We start from the raw sequence: 14,926 nt of genomic DNA, 5'->3' as shown, positions 1-14,926 counted from the left end.
AAATGGTCACCTTCCTACCTTCCTTAAAGGCTGACTTACCACAAGGTCCAAGATTCAGGTTAGATTTTAGAACTTTTCCTGCCTAGCGTACTCCAATCTCTAAAACAACTGAGGCATAGAACTGTTGGGGAAGACCACAGCTGTGGTCCTTTGCTTAAACTGATGCTTTGAAGAAGACTATGAATAATGTGACCTTAAAACCAGCTCTTCTTTGTGAAAGAAAATTCAGATGATACGGTAAATCCTTGTGTATTCACTACTTAATTTTTCCAATGCCCTTAATACACTACAATTCTAAGTACACTAATTTGTACGTATCACCTATTCAATATTGTCTTTGCAAAATAAAGTGGATATAGCATTTTTATTAATAGTATGTGGAGAAAACAATGCTGCTTTATTAGTTCACATAAGTATTTGCTTTACTAGGGCAAAACTTCTTGGGATTTCTGAATATATTGGATGCACTGTTTGAGCTGTTCAAGAACATCCTATCTTATCTGACCGTCTTCGCATTTATTATTGTTCTTTCTTCTCACCATTTCACATCTCCCTTCTGCTTTGTCTGTGGGTACCGCTATGCCTAGGATATTACATTGTTCAACTTATATAAAAATGACCCCCAGGAGCTTCCCCACTGATGGACCAGAACATAAGAAAAAAATAAAGCCACGAGTCTATTTAGAGAAATCTTTTCTTTAATTATCAGGCTTGAACACTCTGATGGAAGCAGACTCAAACTGCAGAGGACAAAGTGATGAAAACCACAGCCAGGGCCAGAAGTTGTCACATAGCAAAGAGGATAAGGAATGCCACCATCAAACAGAAGAGACCCATGGCCTCAGACAGGGCAAAACCCAGGATGGCGTAGGAGAAAAGCTGCTGCTTGAGAGATGGATTCCTGCATGGTACACAAGGCGGGGGGGGGGGAAGTGAAGAAAAAATAAATCCACAGAGAGTGGAAAACAAAACAAACAGACCCCATATCACCAAAAGCCAGGATTATGCCATACAGTCAACAAATTTTGGAGCTCAAACCAGATTTACGGCAGGCAGCCAATGGCTAGAATGAGAAAGGACTGCTTCACTTAAACACAGTATCTACTTATACACACTACACATGTGGAGTTGAACATATATTCTAGGACAAGCTCTATCCATCTAACAAATTTAATGATATAAGAAGGGAATAAATTCCAGCCAGCCTGGCACCTTACTTACCTGGCATAGCCAATGATCAAGCTGCCAAACACTGTCCCAATACCTGCTCCTGAACCAGCCACCCCAACTGTGGCAGCACCTGCACCAATGAACTTAGCAGCAGTGTCAATATCCCTGGAGACAACACTAGTTTGGAACTCACGGTGGGACAGCTGTGGATAGGAAACACCAGCTGGCTGTGGGATACAGAATAAACACGTTAATAATGACACTTAATCATAAATACAGAACTTCCTTTAATGAAATTCTTAATCACCATTTACCATCCACTCAAGAGAACAGGAAACAGCCAAACTTGCTAAGCCAGCTTCTAGCCCAGATCAGTGATAAGTCTTCTTACTAGCCATCCTCTTGATATATAAACTTACCCTTCCACCTCAGGAGAAACCATCAAGTACCCCAGACTGCAAGCACAGAGATAAATTTACCACATAAGAGTCTTACCTGTACAGTTTGAGTCTCAGGCCTGCTGAAAACAGACACTGAAACTGGCCTGGCCAGAGCCCTGGAACAGCACCGGAACTGAAGCAGAACACAGATAATTAATGCCCATAGTTGGACATGTCCACGCTAATTCTCAAAACAGATATTTTATGAAGAACAATCTTGTATTTTTTTTAAATACACCTCAAGAATGAAACAAGATTGATAACAAGGTACGTGCTAATTTAGAGTATTTCTAGCTTAGCCAGCTGGATGACATCCATGAGCAATACCACCACAGACCATGAACTGCAGTACAGCGAGTATCATTGCTGCTACTGCACAGTTCAGTCATTATTATGACTCCATACATTTTATTCTTAGTTCACACTTTGAGATAAAAAGATGACTGAGTATCTCTGTGATAATCAGTTATCTTATAATTCAAGAAAATTTCAGGCTTGCAGTCTAATGTGTGTCTCCTAAAACCGTAGGTAACACTCTCTGGTCACCAGAGGTCACCTTGTTTCCCCTTCTCGTTCAATGCACAGTGAAACAAATCCACGCGATGCCATCCGAGCTAAAGCTGTCCAAACCAGCATTATGAGCCCAGCACTACGGGGAAAGCCTCTGCAGCTGCATATCCCCGCTAAGTGTCGTTATTCTGCTCTGAACAAAGACAACGTACCAGAGCCGGAGAGCTGAGGAGCGCCAAGGGGGTCTGCATGTTGTTTTACCTATTACAGACAGAACAGCACCACAAATAAAGACCCGGGAACCGCAGCGCTGCGGCCGTGCCTCGAGGCTGCCGCACAACGTGGCCCCCACAGCCGCCTCCCCGCCACCCGTCCCACCTTCCCCGGCCCCTCGCCGCGCTCTCTCCGTTAACCCTCGCCCCAGGCCCCGCACGGCCGCCTCGCGGACCCGCAGCTTCGCTTTCCCGGGCCCAAAGCCCCGCCGGAAGCCCGCCCGGTGCACGAGCCCCGGGGGGAGCGGCGAAAAGCGGTGGAGCCGCAGCCGCCCGCGTCCTCCGCCGCCCAGCGAAGGGCAGGGCAGGGCAGGGCAGGGCAGGGCACGGCGCGACCCCAGACCCTGGTCCCAGGCCCCACCTGCGCGGCTCCCGCTGGCGGCGGCCGTGAGAAGAGCGCGCGCCCCCACCCCGCTCACCTTGCAGTGTCCCAGCGCGTCCTCCACTCCCGTTGGCTGTCGCCGCGCGCGGCATTCTGGGACAACACTTGCGCTCCCCATTGGTTGCAGCCAAACAAGCCCCTCCCACCAGCATCCGGGACAGCAGGACAGGGCGGGAGAGCGGTGTGGCTACGTGGGTCTCCATTGGTTAGCTGTTTTCGCTGCGCGCCTTCTGATTGGCTCGCGGCGTGGAGGTCTCCCTCCCAGAAACTCATAAGGCGCGCGGGGCCGCTCCTTCAACCAAAGGGTAGCTGCTGAGGAGGTGGTAGTTCGCGTTGGGGGCGGGGGGGGGCGGCGGGAGGTGCGCGCTCCTCTCGCAGCTGCGGGCACCCCGGGTAGTGCCTGTGCCTCACTCTGCCCTGGAGCCGCCCAGGGGAGCGCTCGGGGCTCGCCGCGGGGCAGTGGCGGCGCTGCGCCCAGCGGCCGCTACCGCCAGTTTCGGGGCTGGGGCCGTCGGGGCGAGCCCAGCGCGTGCGCTCGCGGGGACGGCAGCGCCGCTCGAGGGTCCCGCCCGCTGCGGGGGGAGCGGCCGGAGGGGCTGCCGCAGGCCATGACCGGGGCTTCGCGCTCGTGCCGTGCCGAGCCTGCGCGTTCCCGGCCCCTGCAGGGGGCGGCCCGGGACTCGGGACTCTCCAGCGCCGAACTCCGCGTCCTGGCAGAGCGGCCGAGGCCACCTGGGCGGTGTCCGGGGCGGGGCGGGGGGGGCTTGTCCTTGTCCTCCACCTCCTCCTTGCTGTCGCAGGGGTTTCTGCCCGAGCCTCGCGATGAGTGAGCCGGGGGGGGGGACGCGAAGGTCGCGCGCCCCCGCAGTGTGCTGCCCCCGGGACCGGGCAGGAGGCCGAGGCGGGGGGGGGGGGAGGGGCGGCGCTCACCCGCCGCGAAGCGGTGGCGCTTTCGGTTCCCGGCGATGGAGCTGAGGTTGTCCGGCCGCGGGGAGTGCCCCACTCCGCTGCCCGGCCTCCGCTGGGACCCCACGCATGGGAATGCTAACGGGGACCGGGTCCGGGCACCCGGCTGCGCGGCGTGTCTGGGCCGCGGTGTCCAGCCGCGGATGGAAATTCGTCTCACTCGGGAAGGGGGAATCCGTGGCTTTCGGCGTTTTCAGAGCGCTGCAGTATATGAAAGGAAGAAAGCAACAACACAAAATGAAAACAAAACAAAAGAACACTTAAAAAATAAGTCCCCAAAGAGAAGTTGGGCCGTGAATACCATAGGAAGTGTTGTATGTTACGCCTTCCTCCGTGCGTGCTGTAATGATACCTCATTACCTTGGCCGTGGGCTAGGACTGCCTGGTACACGTTACCATCCCTGAAGGTGCAGCTTTCACCATCTCCTCGGGCAGCAGACTCATGGGGCCTCTCCTTCCTGCACTGATGACTTATAAGCTGTTCATAGAACAAAAATTTGAACGTTAATAAAATCTCTTTCTACTTCCTGTTTTTTCCTTTAAGTGAACTGCACAGTGTGCTGACAGCACAGTTTGCATGACCATTGGATTTGCTTTTCTTCAACTTCACAATTATTTTTACCAAACCAACATTCTTCACCTTTGTTTTCAGTAGAATGCGTTGTTTTGCTGCATCCAGGCTATGACCTTCATTTTCTTTGCAAGTTACATTGAAGTCTTATGGTAGCAAGAGCTCATATCCTGAAGCTATTAAGGAGCTGTTCCTAGTGGTTTTTTGTTTGTTTGTTGACAAAAATGAAGGGTTTCATGGACTGGAGATGACCTTAAATCCTTCAGCAGGATAGTTTTTCACAATTAACTTTCTGTCATTTCTGAGGTCAATACCTGTTTGCTGCTACTGTTGCCAAGATCAGCTGAGGAGGTTCTGCTTTGGATTCCTGGAACTGAATTGTCAGGGATTGGTGGCAGGGTTTTCTCAGCAATGATCTGTCTCTTGACAGATGGCCAGGGCTGAAGTCTGATTGCCTGCAAGACACAGTGGCAAAGAGGGTAATTTTAATGTCATTTCTAATCATGCCTAGGCATCTGGCAGTTCAGATAGATCCAGTAGATGCGCACACTGCATGTTTATGTTGTCATGCATAACACATTTGTAGTGTCACAGTGCACTGAAAAACTTTCTGTGTAGGTAACTCACGCATGAGATTCAATGTTATTTGTTGACCCTGCTGCCATGCAACATAACCATTTTGATACTGAGAATCATCTTTCAGTTTTACCATAACAGTCACAAGTACCGAGGCTATTATAGCCTCATAACACAGGCTTGTGAGACAGAACTACAACAACCTGCCTAAACAGGACCTCCTCTGTTTGTGCTTTTCCATGGGAGCGGATCTTAGCAAGGTGACTCTTCTTGGAGCAAAAAAGCTGAAGATGAAAGATGCTGTATTTGGAGGTCAAATCATCATGTTGTATTTGAATGCAGAAAGCAGCAAGGCTGTTGAGTTTGCATATCACCAGCATGTGTATGTCTTGTGTGTCTCACCATGGTCAGACAGTTAAGGTGAAGTGTGTCAGGGCTGGGACTGCACAAACATTGGAGCTCCTAGCATGATGGATCATATGCTGCTATTTTTGTCTATTACTGTTATCTGCAGGAACACTTTACTGACGCAGCAAAACCTTTGTTTTTCTCAAACAATATGCTAGTCTCCAGATTTCAGAAGAGGTGATGCACCCCCACATTAACCACATATAGTGGAGATATGTCTGGAGTGTCAAATCACATTAAAAACATAATATAAGGCTGCGTGTAGGGACAGCTTATGTTCCAGCTGGGTTGTCAAGCAGGGAATCACACCAGTAGGTACGCATGCTCTTGCTGCTACAAGGCACCACTGCCTCTCTCCTGAGCAGCAGATCTGTAGGATGGTCAACAGCGTCTGGTTCATGGGGTCCCATGCAGGAGAGAGGCTGCTGTGTCACATTGGCAGCCTCAAAGCTTCAGGCACTGTGGCTAGGAAGCAGGGGTCAGCAGGGGTTTAGGACCTTACAGCTATGTCATTCATCAACTGTGCCTCTTCGTATCCTTCATGGACACAATTATGTTGGCAACATCCAAAGATTAGATAATAACATTATGCTTTCCTCTTGTAGGCTTCCATGATGGATGAGACTTTGGACGAACCTCCCACTTCCGCTGTCTTCTTAGACAACTGCCACTTCTCCCAGGTCATCTTTAACAATGTGGAGAAGTTTTATGTTCCTGGAGGAGATGTAATCTGTTATTATACTCTCACACACAACATAGTTCCTCGTGGGAAGGACTGGGTAGGCATCTTCCGGGTAAGTGAATACTGTGTAACCAGATATGCCAAGTATGAGAAGGCAGCAGCTGTCAGAAACAAATAATTTGACATTTAATTCATACTTCATCCCTAAGAAAGGCCTTAGGGCTTTGGTAGAACAGGGTAAGAGACTTTTTTTCAATAATAACTTTGTGTAATGCAGCATTTTTCTTGTGCCTTGAGACAAAATGCAAGACACGTTGTTACTTGACCAGCTTAAAGACTAATTAAACAGACTGTGATTCACAGAATCAGTGAAGAATAATTGCATTAAAGATCATATTGGCACCATCCCTTACAGCACATTTCCTACTTCAGTGCTCCCCTCACCTCCCTAACACAGACCACAGAATAAGGCATATGCTAGCGAGTAGCTTTGATTTATGCATAGACCACAACTCTGTGAAGTCAGGATATCAACACAAAAGTCCTCCCATTAACTGATCTATATAGATATACAGTCCAGTTGTCATAGGATAAGCATGAACTATGTGATCCCTTTTAAGAATTTTGTTATTGCAGGTGGGATGGAAAACAACCCGGGAATATTACACATTCATGTGGGCTCCTCTGCCTGGTGATGTCCATGGTGATACCACTGTGCAGCAACAGATCCAGTTCAAAGGTGGGTTGGGAGATTGGGTCACTCAGAGAATATATGTGTATGTGTACACACAGGCACATACACGCAAACTCCCACACTACTGCTACTAATAAGTATTACATTCAGAATTACAGAAAATCTGTAGTAACATACTGTAGTAAACTTCATGTCCTATAATTACAGCCAAAAAAAAAAAAAAATCTACTGGATTTTGCCATCCTGATTGAGTGATATTGTTTGTGCTCTTATCACTGGCACAAAGACTTGCTAATGGTGGAGGAACAATATTGAAGTAAGATGTCTGTTTTCTTAGCTGCTGACTTTCTGTGCTATACAGTTAAGAGACTTGAGTAATTACAAGCGTATGACGGGGTTGTTGTGTTTGTCTAAAGCTTACTACCTGCCAAAGGATGATGAATACTACCAGTTCTGTTACATTGACCAGGATGGTGTGGTCCGTGGAGCCAGTGTTCCTTTCCAGTTCAGAGCAGAGACTGAGGATGATATCCTGGTGGTTACCACACAGGTGTGTGTCTTCTCTTCTCCTGCTTTTTCATGTCTTTGCTTTTATTGGTATCTGCTCATTGCTAAGTTGGAGAGATCCAGTAAATCGGATGCTGAGCTAGAATTCAGCAGATCTAGATTGTATTCCTGGCTTTGCAACTCATCTGTCACCCAAATTTGAGCAGCCTTTGTTTCTCTAACTGACATTTATTAGACTAGTTTACTTAGATTGTGAGCTTTTCTCAATGGGGAGTGACTAAATACATAGTGTTTCAGGGCATTTTTAATATTTTTTAGTGGAAATGTAATGTTCATAGAAACAGCTTTCCGTTAGATGGGAGTAAGAACATACACATGGACAATAACTGAGGTGTTGTGAAGCCAAGCACCCTTATTTTTCAGTGTCTTGTGTGCAGCCCTTTTATTAACTACTACACAGACACTCAGTCCGTGGTCCCAATCTTACAAACTACAAAAAAAAATTGCAGACTTCTGCCTCTGCTTTAAGATTGAGCATCTTAAAAGATCAGAGGTAGTGTGTGCTTGGTATTCAAGGACTGTGTTGATGGTCAGCTTTGGACAGATTATGGATAGTGAAGTAGCAGTCTGGTCTGAACTAATAATGAAAATATGAGGAGGTACATGATGTTCCCTTTTGCAGAATTAATCTTTTTTAGCTCGTCGTACTGTGCTCTTCAGAAGATAGCTTTTCAATGTTTCCGTGATGACTAAAAAAAACTGTTGTTTGCCAGGGAGAAGTGGAAGAGATTGAACTACAAAACAAAAATTTGCTTAAAGAAAATGAGGAGCTGCAAGCAACCTGTGCAAATCTCCAGAAACAAAACACAGAACTGCAAGAAGAGCTCAAGAAGACACAGGTACAACAAAAGTCAATATATTAAGTGAGAAGCTTTAAGTCTGAAAGATGAAGAGAGACTGAGTCAGGTCTTGCTCCACTGTATGCTTCCAGGAGAAAATTAAGGAGGTTTCTCCCAATATTATCTATTTAATCTTTTACCAAATATTACAACACCTCTACTACAATAAGAATGATAATGATTGTTGTGGTTTAACCCAGCTGGCAGCTAAACACCACACAGCCGTTCGCTCACCTTCCCCCCTCCCTCTCTGGGATGGGGAAGAGAAACGGGAAAGTGAAGCCTGTGAGTTGAGATAAAGACAGTTTATTAAGATAGAAAATAATAATAATAATAATAATAATAATAGTGTGTACAAAACAAGTGATGCACAATGCAATTGCTCACCACCCGCTGACCGATGCCCAGCCCAAACACAAGCAGCCCCCCACCCCGGCTAGCCACCCCTATATATTGTTCAGCATAACGTCAGATGGTATGGAATACCCCTTTGGCCAGTTGGGTCAGCTGTCCTGGGTCTGTCCTCTCCCAGCTCTTGTTGCACCCCCAGCCTGCCTGCTGGCAGGACAGAGCGAGATGCTGAAAAATCCTTGGCTTAGTGTAAGCATTGCTCTGCAGCAATTAAAACATCAGCATGTTATCAGCACTCTTCTCATCCTAATCCAAAACATAGCACCCTACCAGCTACTAGGAGGAAAAATAACTCTGTCCTAACTGAAACCAGGACAATGATGAACAAGAGGCATCACAAGAAAAAGGGATCAGGAACATATGGGAAGGGGAGTTTTCAAAACTGTTCTGTAGGCTGTCCCAAAATTGCAAGGCCAGCCCTGTTTCTAATGTTCCTTCATCATTATTGTTTCCTCCTTCAGTTTTGCTCAGGACTTAATATAAATAAAAGAGGGTCTGAAAGATGCAAAGGAGAGATTTTCCTCCCTAAGGTGGGCTGCCTGCAAGTGTTGCATTAGAGAGATTTTGCAGTTCCACTTCAGAGCAGGACTATTGCTTGGGTCCCATTTTACCTCCTATTGACCTGTCTGATTTTCAGGAGCTGCAGAATGGTTTAGAATCTCTTAGGAGTAGCACAGAAAAACTGGAGCTGGAGCTGAATTCCCTGAAAAAGGAAAATAAACATCTAAAAGAGCTGGATAAGTGCAGAGAGGCAGAACTGCACCTGTAAGTGTATTTACAGCATCACTTAAAACAGAATTTCATTTAAGCACCTTACTTTTGTGGATTAAATTTCCATTTGTGAAAGTATGATGTGTTTTGATTTGTTCTGAGTAGATTCAAAGAGCAAATTCAGAATGTGACCTCTGAAAAGGTACACTTGGAAACCAGATTGAAAACAGCCCTGGATCACATGGATCAGCTGCAGGTAGAAAACATATAGCTGCCCTCCTTTGCTTTTGTGAACTGTCTCTGATAGTCTCAGTTTGTCTGACAGAGAGCTGTGCAATCTTGAACAAATACGTGATGTATAAGTTTATTTTCTGATTATATGGGTTCTTTCGGAAAATGTCAGCCTCTGATATGGTTTATGTCCAGGAAACCTCAAGAAAGCTATATTATGGATAGTGTGGGATGTGCTAAAAGAAATTATAAGGATTTTACTCCCTAAACACGTTCCCTTTGCATGTTCATTAAGTTGACCAAAATCACACCATTGTTCACCTCCTGCTAGGTAAGGATCCAGGCAGAAAACACTTCTGTTTTGAAAAAATTTCTAAAATAATGTTCAATATTGGGTGAAAACAAGACAAAATCTGGGAGGTATGTGAAGATAGCAGGTAAACTGAAAAGAGCTTTTTTGTTAGATATGGGATATGGCAAGATCAGAATAATAGGCTAACCATCTGGCTAAACAGCCACTATTTTTCTTTTAGTCTCTGAATTCCCAGACAAAAAGTGACATTTTAAAATGTAGAAAGCTCCTCAAAGAACATATAAGTGAATACTAAGTTTTAATGAATTTATCAACTCTGATATATCCCCATGTAATTGTTCTCATTTTCTACAACGGTTTTAATAGAAAAAAAAGTTTGCAGGAAAAAAAAATTAAGTAGCCATGGGTTCTGGTGATTTTTTTTGTGCAGCAAAAGGGGCCTGTGTGTCTCAATCATAGCTATTAAATTTTCACTTTCTGCCTGTTCTTCTTTCTCCCTAGTCTCAAGTGTTGAATTATGAGAAAGAAATGGAAAACCTGGTTCGTAAGGACCATAACAAGACTGAGCAGCTTGAAAGTTTAAAGGAAGAGAATCGTCAGTTATGCATGACTATAACTCAACAGGTAAAACCTTCCCTGAATATCAAGGTGGTTGGGGAAGCCAGGGAAGAGAGGCTGAGAGGTGTCCTTGGCAGTAACCAGATACAAATATTGCTCAATCTTATAAAAAGTCTACGAGATTCCATGACAAACAGAGAAGTCTCCATGGTGGCATGGGAATCCACATAGGTGGTTCTGCAGACCATCTGACAAACTCTTATAGTACACATACGTTGTGGTTTTGGAAGAAACACCTGTATAACTAAATTTTGTAATTCTGATTCTCTAGCGAGAAAATTCAGTCTTTGTCTTCATCTCTTTTGAGCCAGCTCAAGGGATGAAGTAGGGAAGTGGGAACTCAGGACTGATATTTGGCTGACTGGAAATTGTTGCAAATATGCAAAACTGTTTCAGGACTGGGACTTAGTGTAAACAAGACAAGTTATCCTAAATCTGCTTAGACTATATGCCATTAATTTTGCATCCAACAGGAAGCTACTAGTAACTGGTGAGAGGCAGCAACCTTGCTGGTCTCCTGTCTGCTTATGTTTTTGCCCCTAAAGCAAAAGAAGGAGCTTGAACATCGCTTGGAGAACTTGAAAGGGACAGAGGCCAACTTGTCACTTCATCTGCAGAATGAGCAGGTGTCCAGCATTTTTGGGGGTGAAGCTGGGGAGATGGTTCCAAAAGAGCTGAGCATAGAGCTCTGCTGTATTGTATAGAATCTGCTGGTATTTGTGTAGGGAAGCTGACATTTACTTAAAGCACCGTTGTCCACCCTTTTTCAATTTGCAGAACCATCAGAATTTCCCTGGGATGTTGCAGATGCCTTTATGTGTAACAAATTTAAGTTTATGGTCAAAAGGCTTGCTTTTCTTAGGTAACTTCTGCAGATCTTTGACAAGTAATCCACAAACCTCAGCACTGAAAATCACTACATGAGCTGTGAACGTTAGAAAAGGGAAACATGCGGTGGCATTTTCTTTCTACTGAACCATCACTAGTGATGTCTGAGGCTGTCCCATCATCTTCTTTAGCCTGTTGTCCTTAGTGACCTTCTAAAGGCGCTTCTCTCTGTGTGCTGCCCAGGATGCTTTTGGAGGCTCTAATCTGTTTCTGTCATTGAAAGTTAGATGCCTAAAGTAGATTATGTGATTACCTCCACTGTGATGCCAAATGTTCAGGATTCATGTTCATGTCATAGTTTTGTTTGCCAGTTTTCCACAATTTGCCAAATAATTCTCTTCCTTTATAGCAACAGGACAGGGACTTAATGAAAGAACTTGAAGAGCAGAGACATTTGTTTCAGATTTTGCAGGCAAAAAAGAATGAATCTGATGAGGAAAAACAGGTGAGAACTTGGCACAGCTCCCTCACCTTTCTCTTGCATTGAATATGACACAAATATCTTAGTCTAATATCCAGTTCCATTAACCCTTCTACCACACTGATCACTAACTGTGTCTGTACGTGGACCATCACCTAAAACAAGGCTGCCATGCTGTCTGCATGCACGCAGGAGTGACCATGTGCTCACTCTCACAGTATGTCATTGCTGCTACCTCTGTGCAGCCTAAGAGGAAGGAAAACTTCCACCCTTTTCCCCCACCACAGACGAGACCACTTCACCCATAATAGTGTGGGGATTTTCAAAAACTCCTGTTATTTCACTGAAGTGAATGGACTTTCTCATTTAAATTAATGTAGCTTTTTCATCCAGTCTAGAAAATGACTCTATGGTCTGACTACAACTGAGCTATCTAAAGGAAGAGCAATTTTGATTCTGGTCTAAGAGGATCTATGTTAGTGCGAAGTAAAACTTCTCTTTGAAGTGGTCTTCTGAGCTTCTGGAAATTCATTCTGTCCTTCTATCCCTTTGCAGAAACTGGGGGAAGAGAATGATACCCTTCTGAGGCATCTCTCTCAGACTAGAGATGTTTCTTCTTTCTCTGCTGTTTTGCAAGCTCAGGCCCCAGTTCCAGCTCCTGAAGCAGGATGCCTTGTGTTTGGTAATCCATATTATGGTAAGAGTACTTGGCAGTCTGTCTGAAACCACAAATCCATGGCAGTAAAAGTCTCAACAAATTGTCCTCCCTCTTGAATTGGATGCTGTGGAAAATAGATTCTTAGCAGTACCTCTGCATAATTTTGCATGTGTGCATGTGACTTGGCAAAATGCTGCCAGGTGTTAAGAGTTGATTTAAATGATCAGCTGTCTGTTCATCTTCTTTGAAGAGAAACAACTGTTAGATAGTTTATTCATTTGTGAGACAGCTAGTTCTGTGCTTATGTCCAGTTTTCATAGTCCTAAGTATAGAGGTCTAGATCCAGAGCCACATACTCATGTTTCAAGAATTACTATTTGTCAGCACATTACATTGTTAATCATTTGTAGTGGCTAAAGGAACTTCTTTCTTTTCCAGCTGCAGAAGCAAACCTGAAGTCAAGAGCTGCCAGAATAGTAAGTAAAGTGGATGTGAATGGACATGAATTAGTGGTTTACAGACAGAAATTAACAATTTGAAATTAGGAGCTACAAGTTCAGCTCTGTAGCCTATTGTCTACGTACTGTTTTAGTCCTGGTAATAAAGTGGACAACAAAATGGAATCATGTATGCTTAACCTCTAGGATTAAGTTGTAATAACAGTTGGTGGTGTTAGAGTAGAGAAACAAAGCTCTGTTCACCTTAATCTTTAAGGAGCAATTTTTGGCAGCATCTAGTGTCAGAATGAGAAGCATGCAGATACTAAATGCCTTATTTCATATAGGCATGGACATGTGCTATTTAGGATGGAAAGTTAGAATACCTCTTAGAAGTTTGACTTGTAAGTACTATTTACAGAAGCCTGGAGACATTTGAAAACTTGAGAATATTGCAAGTCAGAAAGACTTATCCAAAGCTGATAATGTCTGACTAATAAACTTTTCTTTTTATTCTCTTTGAATGTGAATACAAATCTTAAACTGTCTCTATTTGCACTTCCTTTGTACTTCAGGATTCTATAAGGAAATGCCCCATGTGTGATGACATATTTCCTGAAGATATTGAAGCAAGTGACTGTGAGGCCCACGTGCAGAGCCATCTTCTGGAGTGCCCACTCTGCAATGAGACCTTTGAGAAGTCCAATCAGCAGGTGTTTGATGACCATATTTTTTGTCATGACCTGGAATAATACTGAATTCATATCTGTTCTGTAGAATAGGTGGCATAGGCCACAGGATAGAATAGAGCAAAAGTATTCTATAGACTTGATTCATACTAATAAGATCAACCTAACAAAACTGCATATGCTACTGGTGCTGTGATTCTGAACTTCCTGTTCCATGCAGTATGTGCATAGTTGGGTCAAACATAAATTGGGTCAAATATCCATATCCTGAAACTGAATTGTCATCAACTTAAGTCTTCCATCTTGGATCAAATATATATGCTTTTTAAATGAGTCACAAATCCTATCGTTAGTAATTTAGTTGAATGTGGTACCAGTTCTTTATAACGGGATTGTCTATGTAGCTGTTCATCTAGGTAGGGCCAAATAATAGATGTAATGCAACAGTTTTCCGTACTTGGCTGATATATCTCTATTATAACAATTTTATTCTTCAGTATAGCACTGTGATTGCTAACCAAAGACAAGAAACATTGTGTAGTCTTTTAGGATCACACCTTCAGGCCAGCTCAGCTTCTGGAATACTGATTTCATTGCTAATAAATATAAAAGTCTAAATGAAAATACATTTTACTTTCTTTTGTCATCAGTCATAAAACAAGTGAAATATATTTATAAAGAGACTAATTACCTGTTTCTAGATCTAAAGGTCTACGGCTCTTCTTACAGCAAAGTAGGCAATATAGCTTGTAGAACAAGGTGCATGCACTGTTTTCCCTTTTCTCTATATGACCAGACTTAAAGTGGTGATACACTTAAACAGTGCTTGTGCAATCGCTCTGACGCTGTCATGAATCCATCTCATAATGAAGGAACTCTGAAATCTGTGAAACGGGAAAGGTCAGCATGGCATGGAGCCCATAGGAAAGCAGTAGCTATGTTTTCTTAACAGTGGTGAGGATAAATGTCCTCTTAGTCTTGAAACTGGGCATCCTCATTTAAAAGAAGTGATTAATCTGGATTATTTCTCTTTTGTGTTTCTAAACCTTATTGATTTAAAAAGAAGAGCTTATACTGAAACCAAAACATTGATTCAAAACTGCTAAGTGCCTTGGAATATTATAGTACTTTGTGAATAGATTATCCAGTTACTATTTTTATTTCTGCTTTGGGATTTTCAAGTTATGATTAACAGTTATTTAGTCTGTGCAGACAGGAATGAATGAAATTTTATTATCCAGCTGTATTAGACTGGATTTCCTGCTGAATATCTGAAGCAATAGAAAATCCTAAGAAGTTTACATAGAGTTTTAAGACCATTAAGAGTAAGAAAGACTTCAAAATGTTTTACTGTTTTGTTTATACATATTTTTTTATCAACCTAGGTTTAAATAGAGTATTTCTGTCCTTAAGATGTACTATACTGGAAAGCATTATTTTTAAAAAATGTAACAGAAAATAGGATCTGTTAA

General features: G+C 43.6%; 2 protein-coding genes across 4 annotated transcripts; one reads left to right on the top strand and one right to left on the bottom strand.

Annotated features, from left to right (window-relative positions):
• Positions 1-678: 678 nt before the first annotated feature.
• Positions 679-2,895, bottom strand: ATP5MC1 (ATP synthase membrane subunit c locus 1). Of its 2 annotated transcripts, none has more exons than XM_035347718.1 (5): positions 2,812-2,895; positions 2,333-2,381; positions 1,666-1,743; positions 1,222-1,397; positions 679-901 (listed from the first exon to the last, which is right to left on the bottom strand). In XM_035347718.1, the coding sequence occupies exons 2-5, from the start codon at positions 2,369-2,371 to the stop codon at positions 787-789; spliced, it is 408 nt and encodes a 135-aa protein (XP_035203609.1). In that variant the 5' UTR covers positions 2,372-2,381; positions 2,812-2,895; the 3' UTR covers positions 679-786. The 2 variants fall into 2 exon arrangements, with proteins under 2 accessions (XP_035203609.1, XP_035203608.1); XM_035347717.1 differs by having other exon boundaries at positions 2,754-2,854.
• A 642-nt stretch (positions 2,896-3,537) lies between these two features.
• On the top strand, positions 3,538-14,894 carry CALCOCO2 (calcium binding and coiled-coil domain 2). Of its 2 annotated transcripts, none has more exons than XM_035347714.1 (12): positions 3,538-3,593; positions 5,898-6,089; positions 6,614-6,716; positions 7,088-7,221; positions 7,952-8,077; positions 9,126-9,253; positions 9,365-9,455; positions 10,245-10,367; positions 11,599-11,694; positions 12,226-12,367; positions 12,767-12,804; positions 13,341-14,894. In XM_035347714.1, the coding sequence occupies exons 2-12, from the start codon at positions 5,907-5,909 to the stop codon at positions 13,515-13,517; spliced, it is 1,341 nt and encodes a 446-aa protein (XP_035203605.1). In that variant the 5' UTR covers positions 3,538-3,593; positions 5,898-5,906; the 3' UTR covers positions 13,518-14,894. The 2 variants fall into 2 exon arrangements, with proteins under 2 accessions (XP_035203605.1, XP_035203607.1); XM_035347716.1 differs by having other exon boundaries at positions 3,577-3,596; positions 5,901-6,089.
• The last annotated feature ends 32 nt before the right edge of the window (positions 14,895-14,926 follow it).

The sequence above is a fragment of the Oxyura jamaicensis genome, chromosome 27, assembly GCF_011077185.1.
Source record: "Oxyura jamaicensis isolate SHBP4307 breed ruddy duck chromosome 27, BPBGC_Ojam_1.0, whole genome shotgun sequence".
NCBI lineage: Eukaryota > Metazoa > Chordata > Aves > Anseriformes > Anatidae > Oxyura > Oxyura jamaicensis.
The sequence above is the reverse complement of the archived record's forward strand: the minus strand, read 5'-3'. Positions and strand labels throughout refer to the sequence as shown.